This window comes from Talpa occidentalis, unplaced genomic scaffold (assembly GCF_014898055.3).
Source record: "Talpa occidentalis isolate TD23 unplaced genomic scaffold, MPIMG_talOcc4v2.1 talOcc4.7, whole genome shotgun sequence".
Classification (NCBI taxonomy): Eukaryota; Metazoa; Chordata; class Mammalia; order Eulipotyphla; family Talpidae; genus Talpa; species Talpa occidentalis.
Window position 1 is genome coordinate 132,146,178 of NW_023605083.1, and position 23,854 is coordinate 132,170,031.

Sequence of the window (23,854 nt, forward strand, 5' to 3'; positions counted from 1 at the left end):
GCCCGAGTGGGGCACTAGCACACGATGAAATGTAGTGCAGACAGCGGGAGTGTCATCACACTCAGAAATGTGTTTCACCACGTGGGAGGTCTTCAGACCAAGGGAAGAGAGAAAATCTCATGCACAGGATGCTCTTCACTAACTTGTAAAATATTCATGGGGGGGAAGAATGTAAAAGGAAATCAGTCAAATGTCAACAACTGGTGGCCTTAGGCGGTGAGAGGGTGGATGGAACCACCACCCCCCATATCCCCACACCCCCACCCTCAGCTCTGCTTTCTCCAGCCTTGTGGTCCTGGACTAGTCACTTTCCTTCCCTAAAACCTTTTCCCCAAAAAGAGGACACCATCCTCCCAGCCGGAGGGAAGCCACACAGTCTTTCTCTTCCCCAGACGCACTTCAGCCAAGTTTGTTTCCACAACCGATTCTGGGCGCGTGGCTCCCGGGCCTGGAAAGCCATTCCCAATCTCACAGTCTCACAGCTTGGGGGCCCAGCCCGGCGCCTCCTCCCTCAGAGAGCTCCTCTCACTGCCCTCTCTTAAGTGCTCCCGATGCCCTCAAGTCTCCCTGGACCAAGCTTGGCTTCCCTCGCAGCACATACCACGCCTTAGCAGTAGCTTCCATTTCTGTGGCCGCTGGATCGAGTCAGACCATGTTAAAGAGTCACAGACCATCAAGGGTTTTGGGTGGCTGCAAATACCCCTTTCCAGAGCCTGCACGTCACCCACTTGCCAAATGCTACCTCGGAACTCTTCTGCTCCCTGTTCTCTCAGCTTCTCAATTGTTTTCCTATTGAGATGTCATCCACATTCCATTACAATTCACCCTTTCAGGGCCTCCCCCGATGGCGCGCAGCAGTTGAGTGCGGGGCTGTGAAGCTACCCACAGCCTCTGCAGCGCCAGTTCAATCCCCAGCCACCAGCAAGGATCCCACGTGGCGCTCAGACCTCTCCTGTCTCGCCCCCTGCTCCCCTCAGCAGTGTACTTCGTCAGTCTGCCTGTTCTGTTCCCCACTCTGTCTCTGGTGAATACTCTCACCCTCCCGCCCTTCTGACTGTACCTAGTGCTTGTATAAATGAATAAATAAATATTTAAAAAAATTATAGAAAAAAACAATTCACCCTTTTAAAGTGTACAACTCAGCGGTATTCAGTACATTCAAAAACCATGCAAACATCACTACTAGCTAATTCCAGAACATTTTCATAACCCTGAAAAGAAACCCCACACGCATCACCGTCACTCTCCTTACCCTGTCCTCCCTGGCCTTTGCAAACACCAACCTATTTTCTATTTCTATGGACTCACATCTCCTGAACCGTACAACCCATGACCTTTTGTGTCTGGATTCTCTCCCTTTGCACAGTGTCCTCAAGGTTCATCCCATTTTATGGCTGGGTAATATTCCATGGCATGGATATGCCACATTCGATTTCTCCATATTTAGGGGTCTCTACTTTTTAGCTATAGTGAATAATGTGGGCTGTGAAAATCATGACCATTGCAAACATCAAAGGGGAACATTTCAGTACAAGGTCTTACATGAACTTGCAGTTTTCCTTGGGCGTATGCCTAGGAGTGGAACTGCTGGGCCGGTAGTGACCACGCTGATTGTGTTGAAGAGCGTCTAACTGTTGCCCAAAGCACCGGCGCCAGTGTATGCCCTCTCCAGTGTCTGCTAAGTCTCGATTGTCCAGTTCTATGAAAGTAGACAGTGTGGGGCTCTCCCAGAGCGTGGGTTAGAGAATCACCTTGTCCCTTCTCCATTGGATACAGCCACTCATTTAGCTAATACTGTCTCATCTGGATCTGGGTGTGTTGGCAGTTGCAAAAGTCCCTTCTCTGCAGAAGCTTACATTCTGTCAAAGTGGGGAAAGGAAGGAGACAGACAATGGAGAAAAACAATGCATAGGAATTGCTGTTCTAATCAGGGTCACCAATGAAAGGCCTCAGTGATATACAAAAACACCAAGGAGGGACTGGAGCCTGTGGCTGTCTGGGAAAGAGCATTCAGGGCAGAGAGAGCAGCAAGTGCAAAGGCCTTGAGGCAGGTGTATGTTTCCAGGATATTTAAGGGGCCAGTGCAGCTGGAGTGGTTTGAGTTAAGGGGGGCAGAGATCTGGGGTGGCGGGAGGTCCAGAAGTTGAGCACCTGGTAACCTTGACCTGGTAACCTTGGATTTCTACTCGGAGTAGGTTGAGAGGTCGCTGGAGGTTTCTGATGAGTGGAGAGATGGGATCTGCCTTTTATTTTCAGAGGATCATGAGGGGGTATGAGAGAAGAGATGGCTGCCCCAGGTTTTGCCTGAGCACAGAAAAAGATGAGGAAAAAAATTTGGAGGGGAAAGAGGTGATCTGGTTCCATTGCAAATGTCAATCTGGGGCCTCCCTGGTGGCGCAGGCGGTTGAGCGCTGCACTGTGAAGCTGTCCGCAGCCTCTGCAGCACAGGTCCGATCCCAGCCGGCCAGTGAGAACCCCACATGGCGCAGCAGACCTCTCCTGTCTCACCCACTGCCCCCCTCAGCAGTGTATTTCGTCAGTCTGCCTGTTCTGCTGTCCACTCTGACTCTGGTGAATCCTCACACTCTCCTACGCATCTGGCCTGTACCCCAGTTCTTGCATAAAAATAAATAAAATCTTTTAAAAAAAAGTCAATCTGGGGCTTCCCTGGTGGCATAAGGGGTTACGCACAGCACTGTGTAGCTATCCACAGCCACTACAGCACAAGTTCAATCCCCAACCAGAGAGGTTACCCACATGGCGCAGCAGACCTCTCTTGTCTCCCTGCTGCTCCCCTCAGCAGTGTGTTTCAGTACATCTGCCTGTTCTGCTCCCCACTCTGTCTCTGGTGAATCCTCTCACCCCCCACACCTCTGGCCTGTACCCCAGTTCCTGTATGCATAAATAAATAATTAAAAAAAAAAAAAGAAAAGAAAATGTCGATCTGTGTACCCAAGTAGAATGAATCGAAAATTCTGGAGTGCAGGGGAATGTCCAAGCTAGGAAACAAAATCGGGAGTCAGCTGTCTAGAGGTGGTTTTTAAAGTCAAGAAAGCAGGTGAGATCAGGAGGGAGGGACACTAGAGAGAGAAGAAACCCAAACACTGAGCCAAACCCAACTCTCCAATACCCCATGTCCAGGAAATCCCCTTATTTTTTAACCAGAATGGGACCATCAGCTTCAAGGTGACTTCAGCTGTCTCTGCCCACATCTCCCTGCTCCTGTCCCTGTGTCTGGAGCAAGCTTCCCGCCTTTGATCTTTCCCATCCCTCAGCAACCTCTACTTTCCTTTCCGAAATGCCTTGAATCACCTCTCCCTCTATGTCTGGCAAACTCCCTGCTCCCCTTCCGCCACCCTTTTTCCAAAATCTCCCCTGTCTCACAACACACACTGAGGACAACGGGACAGGAAGAGGTGGGCCAGCTCTCCTGGGCCTCAGGCCCCCTGCGCCTGCCTGCCTGGGGGCCTGCCTGCCTGCCCAGGGACCCTGTCTGCCTTCCCTGGGGGCCCTGCCTGCTTGCCCAGGGGCCCTGCCTGCCTGCCCAGGGGCCCTGTCTGCCTGTCCAGGGGCCCTGCCTGCCTGCCCAGGGGCCCTGTCTGCCTGCCCAGGAGCCCTGTCTGCCTGCCCAGGGGCCCTGTCTGCCTGCCTATTTTGAATTACCAGCCCCTGGGCATTCAGGAGCTGCCCTTGCACTGGGCTCATTACTGCACATGGCTGCCTTGGCCCTGTGGGGCACCGAAACACAGGTGAGGGGTGGACTGGGGGAAGCTCAGGGGCTCACTCTTTGGAGGACCCTCTTAGAAATGGGGTCGGCTTCTCAGCAGGACACCTGGTTGGGTCCCTCCTTTTCTACCTCCTCTTGCCCAACAAGTTTTTTCCCTCCAATTCAGACCCAGGCCCCTGCTCACCTGAGATCCCAAAAAGGAGAGGGACGAGCCACAACAGGTGCATCTTCTGCCCACCAGTGCCCCTGGGTCAGCCTGTCATCAAGAGCAAACTACAGAGCGGGCGACCTCATCCCCCAGCCCTCTGCTCTCGCTCGCTCACTATCACTCTCGCGCTTCCTCCTTCGGCCACTTCCCATCGTGAATAAGACTAAAAGAGGAAGGAGGTGGAATGGGCAAAATTTCAAAACAGCTCGAGATGCCCAGACTCGCAGCGAGCCTTGATGAGCTTCTACGAAACAGCTGCCAGTCTGGAGCCTCTCCGAGTTTCAGAAAAGAGAACTCTACACTTCCTTTGTGGAAATTTGCAAACACAACTCCCTGGGCCTGGCCAACTCTATTCAGTCTCTCTCCCCTGGTGGGGAGACTGTGGAGAGGCCTTGGAGAGCCACTATCCAGGGCTCTACACCTGGACGTTCAGATACAGCCAGATTCTTGGGCATCTGGGTCAGGAGGTCAACTCTCACGAGGGTGGCTGGGGGCCAAAGTCAAAGAGCTGAGGGGAAGATCCTACCCAACACTGAAATGAAGAGGCTGAGGGGATCTCCAAACCCAGGCCACAAAGAAAGAGGTTCAAAGTTGTGGCGATGCCAGCCGGGACACCTGGCTCCGTGAGCAAGAGACACCTGTGCCTAGAACATGCTGGAAACTCTTATTGGCCTGTCCCAGCCCATCAGAGAGAGGCCGAGGCCATAGCCACCAGCCAGAATCCTCCAGAAACATCGATTCCATCAGGGGCTTCTTCCTGAAGAAACCACTTCCCACCTCATAATAACTCACTTCCCACCTCATAATAACTGTTAAAATAAAGACGAGAGGAGACACCAGCACACCAGCTTAGCTCTGGCCACTCCCCTTTAGCCTGGCCTTGGGCCCTTCTCCGGTGTCCCCCCGCCACCGCCAAGGTCCCAGCAAGCCCCTGGGTAGAACAAAGGGGTCAAAAAATGGGTCTCTTATTTTGCCTCTAAGCCACTTTCGCTGTGCCATACGTACCAGGTAAGGTCCTGGGCAGGGAGCCCAGGAGAGACAGTCCTGAGGAGGGAGCCCGGGAGAGACAGCCCCCGAATCCCGCAGCGGGAAGGAACAGTGGGCACGAGGTCATTGGCCTGGAAAAGCCCAGCTCCGCCAGCCTGGGATTTTCCATGATGTGGCCAGCGAGGGCCCTTCCTTTACATAGCTCCAGCCCTAGTCAAATCAAGTGTCTAGGGTGAGAACCTAATCAGCTCTGCGGCTCCCACTGCCCCACAAGGCCTCGGGCCTCAGCAAACAGGGCCAGGAATACCACGGCTTCTGGGGAAAGTGACCAAGGAAATTAAGCAGGACCGGGCAGCCCTGAAAAACGAGGGGACAGCTATTTTGTGGGTTGTGGGGATTAAGTGGCTCTGAGCTGCTCACATTTCTGCCTGTGGCCTGACTCTCGGGGTGGGGGGGTCTCCTGGACACCCCTTTGAATCAAGAACAGAGAATTAACCAAGTGGTCATGTGTGGTGGCCAGACGGCTCCTCTAACCAAGGGCCTGGGGGTGGGGAGTGCAGGAGAGCCAGGCTCTTGGGGGACCTGTGTCCCCACAGACCTACTGGGCTCTCAACCCGGCTTGGCCACTGACTTCTGCATGGGGCTGCCAGGTCCCGCTCTGTGACGGAAGGGAGAGGAGGCGCCCCGCGAGGGCCCTGCAGCAGGGGTGTATGCTGCACGAGTGTGAGCACATGTGTGGTGTGTTCCTGTGAGCGTGTGGACACATGTGGGCACATGTGTGCGCTGCACATGGATTGCAGTGTGCGTGCTGGTGCCGTGTGTACACGCCTGTGCACATCGCGAGTTTCACTACGTCCCTCAGGTTCCCGTGGTTATGAGGAACAGAGATTTGCTGGAGCCACTTCTCTTGGCCACTTGAAACTGGAAAACCACAATTTTTCAGAAGCTGGTGTGTTCATGGGCAGAAGTTCGCCTGCCTCGGAGGCGCTGGTTTTGATGGTCTCTCCCGCTCAGGAGGCGCCGGTCCCTGTGACCTTTGCCCGAGGCACTGAAATTACAGACTGGGGTGCAAACCAGGTGGAGTTGAAGAGAAAGAGGCACTAAGTCTCTCAGGAAGGAAGCAACAGGAACCACTTCTGGCCAGACTTGATCTGCACCAGAGACCATTACCCAGACCCGGGCCCCTCCCGGCTGGGCTACCCTTCTCAGGCCTGCTCAGGGGGGCTTCTTCGAGTCCCTCTTCTTGGTGAAAGTGAGGAAGAGGAGGGGCTTTAGTGCTAGCTCCCCAGAGAGCCCCTTATCAGATATTGTGTTTATAAGTTTGGGGTCCTTTTTCTTGAAAGGGGTTCCCAATGCTGCCAAGCACCAGCCCTGTGGGGGATGGTCCCACCTGGAGACCAACTTTGGATTCAAGGGGTGAACTCAAGTTGCTCTCAGTCAAGGAGTAGAGTGTGTCCCCACCTGCTCCCCAGACTTCCCTACCCCCTCACGTCTCTCCCCAAGTCTGGAGCAGATGTCTGACCTGCGTTGCCCAAGACAGTGCACGGAAGTGACGGTGGGCCAGCCCCTAGCCCCGGGCTACACCGGCTTCTGCTTCTCTTGCACGCTGGCACCTGTGCTGCTGCCTGAGAACAGGGGGGCACGCCCGTGCATTGACAGACACGTGGAGCACAGCCTGCCCCACCAACGGCCAGCAGGCCCCCGACACGCAAGGGCACCCTCCTGAGACCCCAGGCCCCGCGGGATTCGACACTTAGACTTGGGAGCCACGGAGCCGGGACAGCTCGCCCACAAAACCTAGAGAGAAGCTGCCTCACTCTGCAGCGTCAGCCCCGCGGCTCTGCTCACTCAGATCCCCCCAGTGACTTCCCCTCCTGGCCCACCTGCCACCACATCCACTCCCCCAACCCCCACCCCCTCAATTCGATGTTGTTCAGACCAAAACAGACCCAGGACCAGTAGAGCCATCTGCAGCTGTGACTGTGAACCATGAGTCGGTGTAAACGACAAAAGCCATACCTGTTCCTTCTAGGAGAACAAAGTGTGAAATACAGATGAAGCAAACAACTGAAAGTTCTCTAATCTCACCACGCTGAGACAATCACTTTTAACACCAAGGTGCTTCGCCCTGAAGAAAGGCCATTCCAGAAATAAGCCAGTCACCCCGTGCTGCGTGAGCACATGTTGCTCTCGCTCAACTGACTTTCATGGCAAACAACACTGTCCACTTGGGAGAAGATGACCTGGAAGCCCAATATCCTCAAGGAGGATGGTGTCAGGCTTCGGAGAGCCAGCTCACAATTTATTGGTGGAAATGCCTCCAGGGACTTTAGACTCACAAGCTGTATACAGTCTTTCCAGAACCCTACTTGTGGCTGGACGGAGGCACGCCCTCTGAAAGGGCGGATTCCCTCTTTCTTTTTTTAGGATTTATGTATTTATGCATACAAGAACTGGGGTGTAGGCCAGAGGTACGGCGGGGTGAGAGGATTTACCAGAGACAGAGTGGGGAGCAGAACAGGCAGATGTACTGAAATACGCTGCTGAGGGGAGCAGCGGGTGAGCCAGGAGAGGTCTGCCACGCCATGTGGGTAGCTCCCTGGTGGGGGGGGATCCAACTCGTGCTGCAGTGGCTGGTGATAGCTTGATAGTGCTGTCTTTAACCCCTGCGCCACCAGGGAGGCAAAGGGCGGGTTTCTTCTGGGTTAGAAGGTTCTTGAAGGCTTCATCCCCAGTGGCTAAAACTTCACATGGCACATAGTAGATGCTCCATAAATAATTGATGGAAAAAGGGGCCTCCCTGGTGGCGCAAGGGGTTAAGCACAGCACTGAAGCTATCTGCAGCCACTGCATAAGTTCGATCTCTGGCCGGCCAGGAAGCTACCCACAGGGGGCAGCAGACCTCTCCTGTCTCACCCACTGCTCCACTCAGCAGTGTATTTCAGTCAGTCTGCCTGTTCTGCTCCCCACTCTGTCTCTGGTCTCCTCTCACCCCCCGCACCTCTGGCCTGTACCCCAGTTCTTGTATGCATAAATAAATAAATCTTAAACATAACATAAATAAATCTTAAAACATAATTGATGGAAAAGGAAAAAACAAATGAACTAGGGCCTCCCCGGTGGCGCAGAGGTTGAGCGCTGGGTTGCGAAGAGGCCCGCAGCCTCTGCCACGCCAGTTCGATCCCCGGCTGCTCCCCGGCCACCAGAGGAGGGTCCCACATGGCGCGCAGACCTCTCCTGCCGCCCGCTGCTCCCCTCAGCAGTGTACTTGGGTCCTTCTGCCTGCTCTGCTCCCCTCTCTGGCTCTAGTGAATTCTCTCACCCTCCCACGCTTCTGACGGTACCCAGTGCTTGCATAAATAAATAAATAAATCTAAAAAAAAAAAAAAAAAGAACTATGTTTACCACACTGTCAGTCTCCCCCAGCCCCATAAGCTCTACAAAGAGAGTCTTCTTCTCAGCCCAAAAACCAATCATAAATCACAAGTGTCCCTAAGCCCTTTCAATTCCCCTTCGACCCACCTCTGTGTCGTCCCTTCTACCCACAGCGTGCTGTGCTTTGTGGTTTATACAATCACCATGTTGAACGCTCACTACCCATCTAGTGGGAAAGCCATGTTATCCCCATCCTTTGGATAAAGAAATCAAGGTCCAGAGAACTGGTGACTTGTCCCAGGAGACAGCTGGTAGGTGGCTCGAGGAGCTTCCCATTCTGCCTCCTGCCGGCAAGGCCAGGAGAGAAGATGTTGCCCCCTGATCCTGCTCATCTGACATGAAAAAGCTAATAGGGGGCCTCCCCGGTGGCGCAGCGGGTTGAGTGAGCTCTGTGAAGCTGTCCACAGCCTCTGCAGCGCGGGTTTGATTCCCACTGGCCAGGGAGATTCCCACATGGCGTGGCAGACCTCTCCTGTCACACCCGCTGCTCCCCTCAGCAGTGTCTTCGGTCCGTCTGCCTGTTCTGCTCCCTGCTCTGTCTCTGGTGAATCCTCTCACCCTCCCGTGCCTCTGGCCTGTACCCCAGTTCTTGTATAAATAAAAATAAACCTTTAAGAAAAAAAAAGCCAATAGGCAGAGGGTCCTTCAGCAGTTTGTAAAGAAGCCCCCGCCCCCCATGCCAACCCTCCCTCAGCCCCCGCCTTGTAGTCCCATGAAAGAGTGCAGGATCCTGAGCTGGACACTGAGTTAACGAAGCAAGAAACTGCTGCCTCCCCGCCCCTCCCCATGGTCCAGATCCAACACCCCTGCCTGCAGTTTCACAGGATGGAGGGAGGACTAGACGACAAATAGTCCCCTTGTTCTAAACCCCCTTGGTGGCGAGCAAGAATGTTCCCAAACTCTCCTAATGTCCTAAATCAGGCGAGAAACGACCCAACCAAACGCTTCTGATTCTGCTATCCTGACAAGCACCTTCTTACCACCCGGAAGCCCAGTTTGCACCCGGGGTTCTCAGAAGTTCCAAATCAAAATGTGGCAACCCAGGGACAGCCACCCTGACCTGGGCCCCCGACCACAGCTGCTTCCCTATTTTCCCTCCTGCAAGCTCCACACCCTGCTGAGTTCCACTCGCATGGGCCTCCTGCTGAGGCCACCCAGCCTTCACTTCCCAGCTCCGCCCACACCCTACTAGCCACAGCCCCTGGCTGTGCCCCCAGACAGGGCCACGGCTCAGTGGGGAGCCTGGGGAGAACACAGCCCACAGAGACTCATGGGCATTTGGCCCTGGGCCCCCCATTTCAGGGAGGAGCACAGATAGAGTTGGGTCAGGTCTAAGAAAAGTTCCAGATTTAGGGGGAAATTCAGTAGCATTTGTGAACGGGTTGCAAACGGATCTGAGGTCTGGTCAGGTCGGGAAAGCGTGTGGACTCAGCACTCACTGCCCTAAGGCTAGTATGAGGGCATGGCTCCGCCCCCGCCCAGAGGCAGGAGGGACCTGGACCCGAAAAGCTGAGTCCTGTCACTCCAGACCCAGTCCCCACAGCACCAGAAAATGTCCCAAGAAGATGGAAAAGTTTTCGTAGGAAGAGAGAAGAGATGGGAACACCTAGGAAGGAAAAGGATAAAAGAAGAATTAGAATCTGTTTGACCCTCTAAAATGAATGAGGTGGACATGAATGGCGGGACCCCTCACCTTCTGGAATATTCTCTCTTGAGAAAGCACTAGTTCAAGCCTGAGGAAGTTGAAGTAGCTTTTGAGATGTAAATCATCAAAGCCACTGCATACAGCAGATAAATGGAGCCCCTGAACGCAGGAGGAAATGAAAACAATGGAGTAGAATTTGGTTCAAGAAGAGGCATAGGGGGCGTGGACAACCTCACCCCCCACCCAAAGCCGGTGCTGTGGTCACAGACAAATGTGCAGGGTGGGGGAGGGGAGAGGGGTGTCCTGGGCCTGATCCAAGGAGGTCCTGTCAGTGTTCGTGCTTTTACATTTTCATGTCTGCACGTTTTGTTAAATCCAGCTAAAGTCAGCGCCTCCTAAGCCTTCCGGAAGACCTCAGACACCTGCCTTTGGAAAGTGCCTACTGTCCACCTTGAAACAAAGGCCTGTACCCGCTCATTCATTCATTCACTCTCATCGAGGGCCTGCTGGGTGCCAACCTTTGGCACATGTGTGTTTCTTCCCTGTTGCTTCTAATATTCTTTCAAATAAGCACCTGAACTTCCAGCTAATTCTCGCCCTTCATCCCCCCAGCACGGAAGTGACCTCTTCCAAGCCTGCTTCTCTCGGAATTCTGGGCCCGAGTGCAGACTCTTCCCAAGGCTAACATGCAGACACCCGTGCTTTGGAGGGGGTTGCTGTGGTTACTGTTATTATTGTTATTATTACCATTCAGACTGTTTTCAGACTCACGGTGCTCGGCGAGTCTTCCCAGAGGCAGACACCGAAAGGAAATGAATGTTCAGGGATTTGATTCAACGCCAATGAGAGGAAGGGCGTGGGAGAGGTGGGAGACCTGGCAGGCCAGGATGCAGGTGGGACCCCAACTGAAGGAGACGAGCAGGAAGGTCGTGAGGGGGGACCCCAGGCTGCTGGGTGGCAGGCGGGCTCCACATTTCATTTTTTAAGCTGGGTCCAGACGCTTTCCGGGATGGCCCCACCGTGCTACCCCCACCAGCAGCACCCCGCATCCTCAGGCGTGTTTAGAAGGACCCGCTCCTGCGGCCCCAGGACTCCCGGAAGCAGGAGCCACACCACAGCCCTCACCTGTCTCTGTCGCTCCCTTTCAGACCATCCTGGTGGGCGACAGCGGCGTGGGGAAGACGTCTCTGCTGGTGCAGTTCGACCAGGGCAAGTTCATCCCGGGCTCCTTCTCGGCCACCGTGGGCATCGGCTTCACAGTAAGCACCGGCCGGCACCGCGGCGCTGGGCTGGGCTCCGGGCCCTGGTGCGGCTCTGCCGGGGCCCCAGCAGGAACAGGTGGACGGTCCTGTGGGGTCATTCGGGGAGACCTCTCAGGAGTGGGTGGGGGGTTAGGATAGTGGGAGGAATGGAGCAGGTCCCTGGGTAGTTCCAGGGCCTCCATCCCACCCCAGGCTGAAAAGGTGAGAGGAGGGACAGGCCCCAGAGCCAGGGGCAAAGCAGGCTGTGCGGAGGGGGCTGCTGCCAGGGGCTGGACCTCGGGTGGAGGAAGGAGCCACCTAGGCTGGCCCTCCTGGGAGGAGCCAAGGCAGTTAGCTGGACCCCTCTCCAGTGCTCTCCTCCTGCTCCCCCATCTCCTTCTGGGGCGCCCATTGGCTGAACAAACTAGAAGCTAGAGAGCAAGGAAATATCTTGACTCAGAAGTCTTACCCCCACCTCCCAGGGCGAGAAGAAACCAGAAAGGCAAAGGGACAGCTGCAAAGTCTATGCACAGTCCCAACTCAGTGTGTCACCCAGACTTTGGGCGCTGGTAGGGCAAGAGTTCAGGTTCAGTTTCTAGCCCCCCGGCTGCCCCTGGACACAGCCCAGAGGGGCTGCGCAGATTAAGGAGAGGTTCTCAGGCTTTCTCTACTCAATGGCCCTCGACTCACCGGGCAGAAAAGTCCTCCCTCCTCCCCAGCTTCATGTAGCAACTTGTTCGTCAGGCCCAAGGGGCGTGCTCTGGGACCTGGGACTCCGGAAGAGCCTTGGAGAGGGGGCACTTCCCCCCAACTGTGGCAGGCAGCAGGCACTGGGCTCCCTCCAGCCCCACTGCAGCCTCCTAGCATCCAGGACAGGGAAGAGCAGATGGCGCTCCTTAGGCTGTGGGGGTGTTTCACAGACCAGCTCTGGGATGGAGCAGGACACAGGGCCTGAGAGGCCACACCCAGGGCCGGACACCATGCCAGGTGGCTGGGAAGAGAGAGGGGAACCCCAGAAACTGGGCTTGCCATGGGGTCACATTCACAGTGAGGAAGTCAGGGCCCAAGATGGACAGAGCTTCAGAGGAGCAGACGAGCACCTGCGAGGGAACACCCAGACCCAGGGTCCAAGCCAGAGGGCCAGTCCCGGGGCTGCCCAGAGCAGGGAGTAGCTGGGCTTGGTGCTGCAGGGCGGGGCTGGGCAGAGGCCTAGTAACCAAGCCCCCATCAAGCCGGCTGCCAAGGCCTGCAGATGGATTTATAGGGGTACTGACCTCAACGGGGTCACCCAGCCACCCCACTCCTACCCCAGTTCAGCTCTTCCTAGCTACATCTTGCCTCTATGTCCCCTGAATCCTCCAGTCTTGCCTAAATACCTCTGCTAAGTTCACCCTCCAGAAGCCTCGCCCTGTTCATACCTTCAGTGGCTCATGGTCTCCCCAAGTCTAAGCCCCTGGTCGGCAGGCCATCGCAACTGAAACCAGTCAGGGCAAGTGCTCCTTTTGGGCCCATGAAAACCTCCTGGGGGAGGTCAGCCCAAAATGCAGATTCTGTGGGACCCGGAATCTACATTGAACAGGCACCCACAGCTTCTGACGCAGAGAAACCTGAGTTTAGGGCCTTGCCCCTCCAGCCTCCACCCTGGCCACCCCTCCATATCCTGACCCCACACCCCTTGGGAACTGTGCTGTTCCCCTCACTCTGGGGTTTTCTTCCAGCCTCCTGGAAGGCCCCCCTGCTTGCTAGAGGTCAGGCGGCCCCTTCCTGGTCTCTCAACAGCCCTAGGAAGGGTGTCGAATTTGGGGGGTGACTTGTGGTGCAGGGCAGGGGTGTCCGAGTAGGTGGGCTGTGTGTGCATTCTGGATTTGGGGGTGATGAGAGGTACTAGGGTGATTTAGGAGGTGCTTTATTCTAAGGGGGGCATGCACATTCGGGGGTTTTGTGAGGTGTGTGTTTGAGATGTGTTCGTGTTGATGGGGTGTGAGCTGCGTCTGTAACTGCAATGTGGTCAGAAGGGTCTGGGGTGAAGTGTCCGAAGTGGGTGTGGTCACGGAAGGCATTGTGTCTGTGGTGTGTGTGGTTATGGTGTGCCATAGGGCACATAGGGCACATGGCATAACACAAGGTAGTGTGTGTGGCGTGATCTGAGGTACATAAAGCACGGAACCTTCTGTGTGGTGTGGTGTGAGGACTGTGAGGTGTGTGTGGAGTGAGGTATGTGTCTGGTGTGAGATATGTGTGATATGAACTGTGTGGATCAAGGTGTGTATGTGATGTGGGGTGTGTGTCTGGTGGGGAGAGATGGGGCAGCCGCCACGTGTATACCGCAGTGGAGAGGATACCAGGAGGCCTGGACTCCCAGGAGGGGGTTCTCCATTGGTTTCACATCTGAGGAGCCCCCTCGGTCAGTGAGTTGTGCTTCCTTCCTCTGGGGACCTTCCTGCACCCCCCAACTCTGAGCTTCCCTGGCCCCGTTCCATGTCTGACTCACAGGAGGCGGCTCATGAGGCTCATGAACCCACCACAGACCCACAGGGCTGAGGGTCCACACAGCAGAGAGCCAGGCACCGCCCTCTCCCTGGCTCCTGAGCTCCTCTCCTCAGCCGGTCCCAGCAGCGGCGCCACAGGCCATGTTTTTATTTCTCTGTGACTTCTGGAATGTTCACACTTTCCAAACCTACCAGTAGGCAAACAGGGTCTTGGAGCCAACAGCACAAGCATCAGCCAGAGGTCAGAAGCCCAACCTGGAGGAGCCCCGGGGCCACACTCCCTCTGGGGAAGGGTCCTTCCTTGCCGCTCCAGCCTGTCCTGGCAGGGGGCTGCCCGGCTCCCACCCGGCCAGTCTCCCTGGGGCCAGGGCCTCCTGCTTGGCTCTCCCTCTTCTCACAGGGCATTGCATTAATGCCCCCCGCCCCGACTGCACCTTACACCATCACATCTGCAAGGACCCTCCTTACAAAATGAGGTCCCATTCGGGCTGCCTGTGGACTGGGGGTTACCTGTAGCAAAACCTCTGGCAGCCGAAGAGCAGCAACAAGGCACATCTGCAGGTGCTGTGCCGACGGGGCTCCCCGTGTGAGTGCCCCGTGGAGAGGGGAGGAGGGCCCGCACCTCCCGGACACAGCTCCAGCGGATGCCAAAACTCACAAGATGGAGGCAGCAGACAGTTCCCGCTGGGCCACACCTGGCCCTGAACCCCATCCCCTAGGTAAAGAGGTGCAGGAGTCCCTCTCCCAACATACCCCTCAACAATCCTGTCCTAAGACCCCCACCCTGTCCTGGGGGCTCCTGAATGTGCTTGTATGGAATTTGGGGACAGGGTCATTCAATAGTTGGCCCAGGCAGTGGGGCCCCTGAACTCTGCTGGGGCAACCCAACACTCTCACCTCCCGTCACCGTGAGCTCCGGGGTTCCTGGGATGTCCCGGACACGCTGCTCAAAATGACCCCCGGCTTCGCGAGTCCATCTGATGCCCAACATTCAAGGCCACCTGGGTGCTAGGGGCGGGGGCCACGCGTGAGTAAGGCCAGCCCTGCTGCCCCAAGCGCCCAGTTTAGACGGTCAGGTCCGGGGGGTGGGGGGACCCCCTGGGCCTGGCGTAGCCTCTCCCTTGGCAGGACATTTGGGGAGCGGCCCAAGAGATCCAAGAGAAAGAGAGGGGTCAAAGTCCAAGCCCGCAGAGTCGCCATGCAAATGTGCAGCGAGCTGCGTGGCCGGAGAACAAACTTATGCTCAGATGACTCGGGGCGGGGTGCATTAGCAAAGGCAATGCCACCCGGCGCGGTCCTGCTCCCCCAGACCGCGCCCCTGGGGCACCCGTCCTGGGCGAGGGGCGGGCTCGGGCGCCCCCTGCTGGCCGCACTGCGCAGCGGCGGGTCGAGCGCGGTCGGCGCATCCCGGCGAGGCCGGAGCCTGCGCGGCGGGCGGGTGCCCCGGGGCGCCCCGGGGGGAAGCCAAGCCCCAAGCTGGGTGGGGTACGCGAGGGGTCCTGGCGCTGGATGGGGCCCAGGCCTTCAAGCCCGTGGCCGGTCAGGGTTCCTCAGGGCCCCTCGGGCGCTGTCCTGGGCCCCGCGCGCCCTGGAGGGACAGCGGCTTCGTGCGGCGCCGTCGGGGCGGCCGGCGGGGGGGAGGGGCCTGTCGGGGCTCGGCCTCCGCGGTGCCGGGGAAGGGGGGGTGGAGCCGGGGGCGGGGCCGTCTCTGCGCCGTACCCCGCTTGCTCTCCGGGGCCCCAGCTCACCTCCAGCCCGGGGACATGACCGGCACGCCCGGCGCCGCGGCCACCCGGGATGGCGAGGCCCCGGAGCGCTCCCCGCCCTGCAGTCCGAGCTACGACCTCACGGGCAAGGTTGGTGGGCGCTGCGCCCTGCGCTGGGGGCTCCCGGGCCGCTCCCAAGGCCACTCCCCCCCGCCCCCCACCTTTGGCGGGAGACCCGGGTCAGAGCCCTTTTCTGCCGGCGTCTGCGCTGGGCTCAGCCCTTTCTGGACAGCCCGGACTCCGGAGCAGGGAGGGGGGTCGCGACAGCCCCGGGCCCCCCCACCTTCTAGGGAGGGGGCTGCCTCAGGGGCGGGGGAGGCGAGTGGGAGAACAGAGGGGCTCCCCCACCCGGTGCCTTGCGCGCTTGGCCGAGATGAGCCCTCGCGCCCCGGGCTGCTCCGTGGGGAAGCGCCCACCCTCCTGGACGCCCCCTGGCTGCGGGGCAACTTGCCCTTCCGGCCCGTTTCCCTGCTCAGCTCTCGGCGGAGACTTGGCATCCAGTTTCTTAGGAAGAAAACTCTCGTTCCTCAGCCGCCCCCCAAGTCCTGCTCCTTCCCGTTCTACCCCCGCAGCCTCTGCCTGGCACCTTCTCCCAGGAAGATGTTCCTAGCCAGATGCAGACCCACCTGGGAATTTTTAGAACCTGAGAAAGATCTCGGGTTCATCACAACCTCCCTGCCCCGCCCCCAGAGCGCAAGTCAGCTCTGGAGCCTGGTCCCGCTGCAGGGTGTCCTGGGGGACGCAGGAGGGGGTGGCAGTGAGCACTGCCCTCCATCCCTGCCCTTGGAGCAGGCAGGTGCCAGGAGTCGGGAGGAAGTGCCCAGGGGCCCTGGAGCTTCCGCTCTTGCTCTGTAGGCTCAGGGGTACATGAGTGAGGGGGTTGTCCTGGCTCAGGCTGCATGACCTTGAGGGAGCCCCGCCTCTTTCTGTTCAGGGGCTCACTCTTGATAGAATTTGGGGCCTCCACCCCCACCCCTTGTTTCAGGGGAAGCCACTTTGCAAGTCACCCCGAGAGCCGTTGAGATAGGAGGGCTGTGTGGGCTGGAGACAGGAAATGGGCCCCCTCCTACCCCACCTTGGGGTGGGGGAGGCGGGAGGGCTGGAGGCCAGCCCCCAGCTGGTAGAGAGCCTGACCTCCTCGCCTGACAAGCCAGCCGGGTGTTTGTCTAGGAGGCGGTGAGGTTGGGCAGTTGTTTGTGTTTGGTGGGATTGTGTGGCTGGGTGGGTGACTGGCATGGTTTGCTCAAGGCAGCTGTGATCTGTAAAGTACACAGTGCTTACCCTTCCTCTCTCCTGCCCCCTGGGGTGCTGGGCCCCAGGAGCCAGGGAGCGGTGCAGAGACACCCCCAAGCCCTGGTCCTCCATCTGTCCCCTGGACCAGGCAGCATCTGCAGACACTGGGCTCCTGGCGTCCAGCAGCCTGAGTGCCCCCCAAGCCCCTGACCAGGGCAGACTGGGCGGAGCCTGCTGAGAGCTCTTCCTTGGGCTGGAGTAGTGGGAACGGGCCACAGGCAGGCAGTGCACACCCCTGAGTCTTAGGTGGCTCACACAACACTGCTGGTTCCAGTCAGTAACAGACTCCAGAGAGGCCTGCAAGAAATTATTGCTCCCCCCTTCTGGTCACCATGGAAAACAAGCCACTAAAAGGTATGGGAGTCTCCCCAGGGTCCCCAGTAGGCTGCTCATGAGTCAGGACCCCTACTGCATACACCTTTGCTCAGCGCCCCATCCCCGCACCCCACACCACAGCTGGATTATCAAGGTCAGTGCCTCAAAATTGACTCCAACCCAGTCTCTGCTCAACCCATTAAGTATCTAGCCAGCCGGTGGGGAAGTCCAGCGTTAGGTCTAGACCTCTGTTCTCGAAGATTGAGAAATGACTAGACAGAGTTCCCCCCCACCGCCCCCCACGGGTCCCCCAAGAAAGAGGAGCAGAGACTGGCAGACAGTAAGGGGGGGGACACACCCTCCCCCCCACCCCAGCGCCTGCATTCCTGGCCTGCATTGACCCAAGGATGCAGCCATTTGTCCCACACGGGGGTTTCTGCTGCAAGAACTTCAGACAAAACTGCTCCCCACTCCAGTATCAATTTCAGGCAACCCTCTGGTGAACTTAGAAACTTCCAAATAACTGTTGTGACTTCCCCTCAAAAATGAATAACTGTAATTTGAGACGATGCCTTGGCAAATGCCCCTCCCCTCCCCCAAATACACGCCCCTCCCCACCTCCTTGCCCCCCCCCCCCCCCCCCCGCCACCCGGCCTGGTTCCTCCAGCTGGGGAGCCCCACTTTATTTCTGTTCCTTTTCTCCCTAATAAACTTTCTTTCTCTAAACAAAAACAAAACAACAAACAAGTCCACGCCCCGGCGGAAGCCCTGCCCGGGTATTGACATGTCCCCCTCAGCTCGCCCACCGCAGGTGCAAACTTGTGAGATAAACACAGAGCGAGAGGGCAAATGTGGCCACAGTGTTGGCCACACAAAAGTGGTGGTTCCCTGGGGCCACCAAGCACATTTGGGGACCTACTGGGGGGAGTTCTCCGTGCAGGCTTCCAGGAAGCTGGGTGAGGAGCAGGGTCAGAGGGGCAGCTTGCGAGGTAAGCTGAGCCGGGGGCACAGAGAGGCAGGGTGCAGGCAACACCCTGGCCCCCGGCCCTCTGCCCCTCTTTCCAGATCCTCCCTCCCGGGAACCCCAGCATCTCAGCCCAACTCCCCATTAACTGCCTCTGCCCCCATCTCCTAGGTGATGCTTCTGGGAGACTCAGGCGTCGGCAAAACCTGTTTCCTGATCCAATTCAAAGACGGGGCCTTCCTGTCCGGAACCTTCATAGCCACGGTCGGCATAGACTTCAGGGTGAGGTGGCTGCAGGCTCCTCCTCCCAGCGGCGAGCCGGGCCAGGGCTCGGGCACAGGAGAGCTGCCCTCTCCTTGGCCACCCGGCTCACGGAGCTGCTGAGACTCACTGCCGCGGGGCACCAGGGTGCTCCCCTGGGGACCCCAGAGGGGGCGGGTTAGGAGTCTGGACACAGAGGACTCCTTGCCCAGCCGTGGCACAAGCGAAACAAGATCCCGGGTCTTCCTTTGCTCCACTCCTGGGGCAGCAGCTGCCCCTGAGCTAGGCAGACACACGCCCTGGTCCGCTGCCCCCTGGGCCAGCCCCTGTGACGAGGCTGCCAGGTCACCCGGCCCCCTGGAGTCCCGGCGGCACGGCTCCGCACTAGGTTTAAGACCTGGGCTGGCTGTTTGGGAGTAAGCAGCCTGCCAGGGTCCCTCCCCCGCACCTGGATGAGGCCCCCCCTTACAAATCTGCACCAGGGAGGCTGCGCCCCACCCACCCCAGAGGGCCAGGAAAGAAGGATGAGCCTTGCAGGTGGACTGGGCAGAGGCGGCTGCCCCCCTCCAGGTGGACAAGGAAAGTGACGGCGCAGGTGCCGCCTGTGAGCTCCCGGGACTCTGGTGGAATTTCATGTCCAAGGGCTCCGGAGTCACTGACGGGGCTGGGTTCTGAGAGAGGCCGAGGGAAGTGGGAAAGGAGCAGATCCGCCCAGTGATGTGCCACCCTGAGCCCTGGGGAGAGCCAGGCAGGGTCTTACCCCCCCCCAACCCCCCAGATGCTGTGAGAAGATGAGTGGAATCCCGAGGAGAGAGGGCTCCACAGCGGGGGCTCTGCGCACAGGGTCTCTGCTGGGCAAGCTGGCTGGAGACATCTCTGGGGCTCCCCACACCCCCTTTAGCCCTGGGGAATGGCCAGGTCAGGACGTTGACTGCTGGGTAGGATGTCAGCAGAGCACAGGAGCCCTGCGCCTCCCAACCTTCCACACCCATCTCTCCCTCTGCCCTTTTCTCTTCCAGAACAAGGTGGTGACTGTGGATGGAGTAAGGGTGAAGCTGCAGGTGAGCCCCAAGGCCGCAGGGGAGAAGGGGAGGAGGGGAGGACGGAGGAGCCTGCCCCTGCTTCACCTGAACCACAGGAGGCTGGGCCCTGCTCCCCCCACCCCCCCACCCCTGCCTGGGGTGATTTCCTGTGGGGCCCCCCCCAGAGGAAATGGCTTTTGATTGTTTGATAATTACAGAAAAAAATAACAGTTCCCAGGCACCCTCTCCTCTACTCAAGGCAGCTCAACTTAGGCCCCTTCATCTCCTCCCTGGCTTCCCCAGCTTCCTCTGCTCCTGGGGGCCGGACACCCCAACCCCTGGGCTGCAGGAGAGGTGGCAGCACTGGAGGAGCTTGAGAACTCAGTAACTACCGCCCCCAAGCGCTGAACAGGCGGGCAGAAGCCCGTGAGAACCTGGCGAAGGAAACAGCCCCACCTCCCCACGCCTCTCCCACACCACATGGTTTCCTCTGCCCAGCGCCTCATGTTTGTCTGTGTTTGTCTGTCTCTTCCCAGATCTGGGACACCGCCGGGCAGGAGCGCTTCCGTAGCGTCACCCATGCTTATTATCGCGATGCCCAGGGTAAGTCTCTCATGTACCCAGCCCCCTTGCAGACCCACCTCCTCCCCAAGCCCCCCTCTCACCTCTCTCTCTCTCCCCCCTCCAGCCCTGCTTCTGCTGTACGACATCACCAACAGGTCTTCCTTTGACAACATCAGGGTAGGGGCTCCCTCCCCACGACCTTTGAGGGGCCAGGCAGGGTCTCTGCAGGGTCTCTGCAGGAGCTGCCTCCTGGGAAGGGGTGGGGCATGAACACTGCTGATTTCCACAAAACTCTCCCAAGTTGTGACTCAGAAGTAATCAACCCCTACTGGGTATTTGATTGGCACAGAGGTCAAGGAGACTGTTTTGTGCCCAGGCCACCTGCTTAACCCTGATTATGATTCATGAGTATGTTTCATGACACAATGTTCAGAAAGTCCCCAGCTCCACCCTGGACAATTACCCACAGAGTCCCAGGGAGAGCCCAGGCTGAAAAGTCCAAGCTGGAAAAACAGTGACTCAGGCAGGCAGACAAGAGTGAGTGACTCTGTCCTCACCACCAAAGTCTTAGAGAGCAGAGATAAGAATTCACCAAACGCCAGCACTGACTGTGCATGGCAATATAAAGGTCTCACGTGCTCCATGACCTCAAGGAGTTGACAAGCAAGCTGGGAGAACAAGATATATAGCTATTAAACAGCTCATAAAGTGGATGGAAACATGGCTCATAAACATGGCTCTCATACTCTCCCCTCCTACCCCATGCTCAGAGCAGACATCACTAATCGATCACAGGGGTTTGGATCATGGAGCTCCCATAAAGTCACTGGCAACCAGCTGATTTATGAGATAAAGGCTCTGCCAACTAAATTTCCCTGGACCTGAGAGTTGCACTGGGGTTGGTTGGGGGGAAGGCCACTCAGTATTGGGGAGACCAGAACAAAGATGCCGATGAGAGGATGCACGGGGTATCATGTCTGGGGGCAGTGAGTAGTCCAGATAATTTTATAGGCAGGAGGAGGGCCGAGAGGGAGCTGGAGAAGCCTGGTCCCCAGCCTTGGCCCACTCACCATCCCTCTCCCACAGGCCTGGCTCACTGAGATTCACGAGTATGCTCAGAGGGACGTGGTGATCATGCTGCTGGGCAACAAGGTGAGTGGCTCCCCGGCAGGGTCACCCCTGCATACCCCTCCTCTCCCACTGGCACAGCCTCAGCTCCACCCAGCTAGCTGGACATCCTTCTAGCAAAGGACACTCTCCAGTCTCCAGTTCAAGGTCGGACCTGTCTGGAGACCTCAAACCCATCTCACCTGCCCTCTTACAGCTGTGCGATTAACTCCTCCAGGGGAAGCTGCAGCGCTCCCTGAGCCAGGGATGCCCAGCCCCTGTGCCCCCCACCAGATCATAGTGAGGAGGGTCACAGACAAAGAGATAAGGCTGGAAAGGGTTAGCCCAACTGCTGTCACCCCTCTGAGGGTAGGCCCCAACACCCTTGCCAGGGAGAGGTACCCACCTTCTCCCTTCAGGCTGGGAGCTGGCTAGCTCGGCCTGAACAAAGCAGAAACCCTGGGCCTTGTCAGAAACCCTCAGTCCTACAGTCCACCAGCAGGGGGCAGACGGTGCCTATTCCTGGGGCAAAAGACATCTGTGGGGGCAGGAAAGGGGACGGCTGGGGTCCAGGCTTCCTTCCCCAGAGTGACCCACCTGGGCTTGACAGGCGGATATCAGCAGTGAAAGGGTGATCCGTTCGGAGGATGGAGAGACACTGGCCAGGGTAAGTGACTGCCCATGGGCAGGACAAGGGGTGGAAGCAGCCAGAGGTCGGTCCTGAGGACATTCTCTCCCTGGCAGGAGTACGGAGTGCCCTTCATGGAGACCAGCGCCAAGACGGGCATGAATGTGGAGTTGGCGTTTCTGGCCATTGCCAAGTGAGACTTGAGTGGGGCAGGGAATGATGTAGGCTAGGGTGGCCCCGGGGCACAGTAGGGTCCAGCCCCTGGGCCCAGCTCCTCATGCGTTCTGAGGGCTGTTTGCTCCGAGCCGTGGGGGTAGGCAGATGCTCAAGCCCTCCTGCTCAGCCCCTGCTTCTTTCTCTTCAAGGGAGCTGAGGTACAGGGCCAGCCGGCAGGCCGACGAGCCCAGCTTCCAGATCCGAGACTACGTGGAGTCCCAGAAGAAGCGGCCCAGCTGCTGCTCCTTCGCGTGAACCACAAGGGGCTGAGAGGAGACTCCAGAGGCCTCGAAGATGCCGCCTCCTCCCGCAGATCTGGTTTATTCTGAGCAGCTGAGGGAGAGAGTCGGGGGACCCCAGAGCCCAGGGCACGCTCCCATCTCTGCTTTAGTCCCTGTAGCTTCCCTGCCTCCTGGGGGGAGGGTAAAATATTTATATTTCATTTTAATTAATTTAATACCCAAGGAAAAGCACTAGATAGCCAAGGTATTCAGCAGTTGACCTGGTGGCCTTTTTGCTTCCAGAAGTAGGTTTTAGGGGGCTGGGCCTCCCTCCAAGCCTTGACCAGGGTGGTATCCGCCAGTTCAGTGCCGGGGGCTTTAATGCACTTCTGGGGCCTGAGGGCAGGCAGCCACCTCGTTCCTTCAGCAGGAGAGAGGCTGAGCCCACCCAGCCTGCCGCACCTCCAGCTCCCAGGGGTCAGTCTTCCCCAGTGAGAGGGCCGGTGTGCTGGAGCTGGAACCAAGCCTCAGGGAAGTTGGTAAGAGGAGCAGATCGGGCGGCCCAGGTCCCTGGGAGAGAGGGAGAGAGTTGCAGAGTCTACCGCTGGTCTGTCAGCTTGGCTCCCTCTGGCCTTTCTACCCCCCCCTCCAGGAAGTGAACCCCTTTTCCTCCAGCAATAGAGCACACTGGGTTACCTGGGAACTCGTGGTTCCTGTTTTCTGGACCTCAGATCCCAGGGGAGCCCCTCCTCCCTGAATCCTTGGTCTTATTTACCTTTCTGCCTGTGTCCCTGGATACCTGAGGTCACAGCTAATCTGTCCCACCTTGGGCAGGTATGCAGCCCCACAGGCTACTTCAAAGCGCAGTGGTTTTTCTGCAGGGTGGAGGTCCAAAGCGAGAGGAGTCCCTGAGTCCTGGAGCAGGTGGAGGCAGGGCCCACCCCATTCAGCTCCACTCCCCCCGGGCCAGGCTAGGGAGAGGGAGGGCATCGGTTTCTGGTAAACCACTGGATGTGTGGAAAACAAGGTCATATGCCTGAGACCGGGGTGGGGAGTGGGGCAGCGAGTTTATGTGGAGCGAAGGTCACGAGTCTCCCAAAAGCCTGACCCCTCAGCAGCTGGAGGTAGATTGGAGACGGGCAGGTGACCACCACCTAGAGGCACCTTTACTCCAGCGCTCCAGGCTGGGGCAGGAGAGGCGTGAGGTATGCGCTGCACATTTCGGTGGCTACTGCATTTGCTTTCAAGGCAGAAATCTTGCACTCAGAGCAGAGTCAGCAGCTCCAACTTAAGTGCGATAAGGAAGCTCTCCGGCCTCTCCCCGGCAGAGCTGGGAGGAGCCTGACCTTGCCTGGTTCTTCTGGGCCTTAGGCAGGCTGCGGGTGACCCAGTCTCGGAGGCTGCTAGGGACTCTAGGGCGTGTGTTTTGCAGAATTAAATTGCAGTATTTTGGAAAGTACACCCTGCCCTCTGCTTCTTTGAGGTGCGGGAGGAGAGCATGTTGACCGGGCCGCTGCACGTGGGGGGAACTGTGTGTGGCCAGCCGCCTGAGTCATTTGACCCTCATTCTTCAGTGTCCACTGGTCACCCCACCCTTAGCAGCCTGCCCTGCAGCCTCCCTGCCCAGCGTCTCATCTGCAGGGAGCTGAAGGGCGGCTTTATCTGACAGCCCTAATCATTTCTCCATTGAAAAATGTCAGATTCCCTTCCCTGTGGAAAGGAATTCGGTTACCTGACCCTGCTGCCCTCCCCACCCCACCGCCCC

The 23,854-nt window shown here is 58.0% G+C and overlaps 1 protein-coding gene across 3 annotated transcripts in view; it reads left to right on the forward strand.

The window, feature by feature from the left end:
* Positions 1-23,540, forward strand: part of RAB37 (RAB37, member RAS oncogene family) — an 88,078-nt gene extending 64,538 nt beyond the window's left edge. Inside the window, exons 1-9 of one of the 3 annotated variants that reach the window (XM_037493739.1) lie at positions 11,240-11,261; positions 18,242-18,352; positions 19,351-19,392; positions 19,890-19,956; positions 20,042-20,094; positions 21,004-21,069; positions 21,635-21,691; positions 21,769-21,845; positions 22,018-23,540. In XM_037493739.1, the coding sequence (XP_037349636.1) occupies positions 18,245-18,352; positions 19,351-19,392; positions 19,890-19,956; positions 20,042-20,094; positions 21,004-21,069; positions 21,635-21,691; positions 21,769-21,845; positions 22,018-22,123 (576 nt within the window). In that variant the 5' untranslated portion in view covers positions 11,240-11,261; positions 18,242-18,244 and the 3' untranslated portion in view covers positions 22,124-23,540. Of the gene's footprint in view, positions 1-11,150; positions 11,262-15,495; positions 15,589-18,241; positions 18,353-19,350; positions 19,393-19,889; positions 19,957-20,041; positions 20,095-21,003; positions 21,070-21,634; positions 21,692-21,768; positions 21,846-22,017 lie in introns of those variants that run through there. The other 2 variants (XM_037493736.1, XM_037493738.1) reach the window with 2 other exon arrangements.
* The last annotated feature ends 314 nt before the right edge of the window (positions 23,541-23,854 follow it).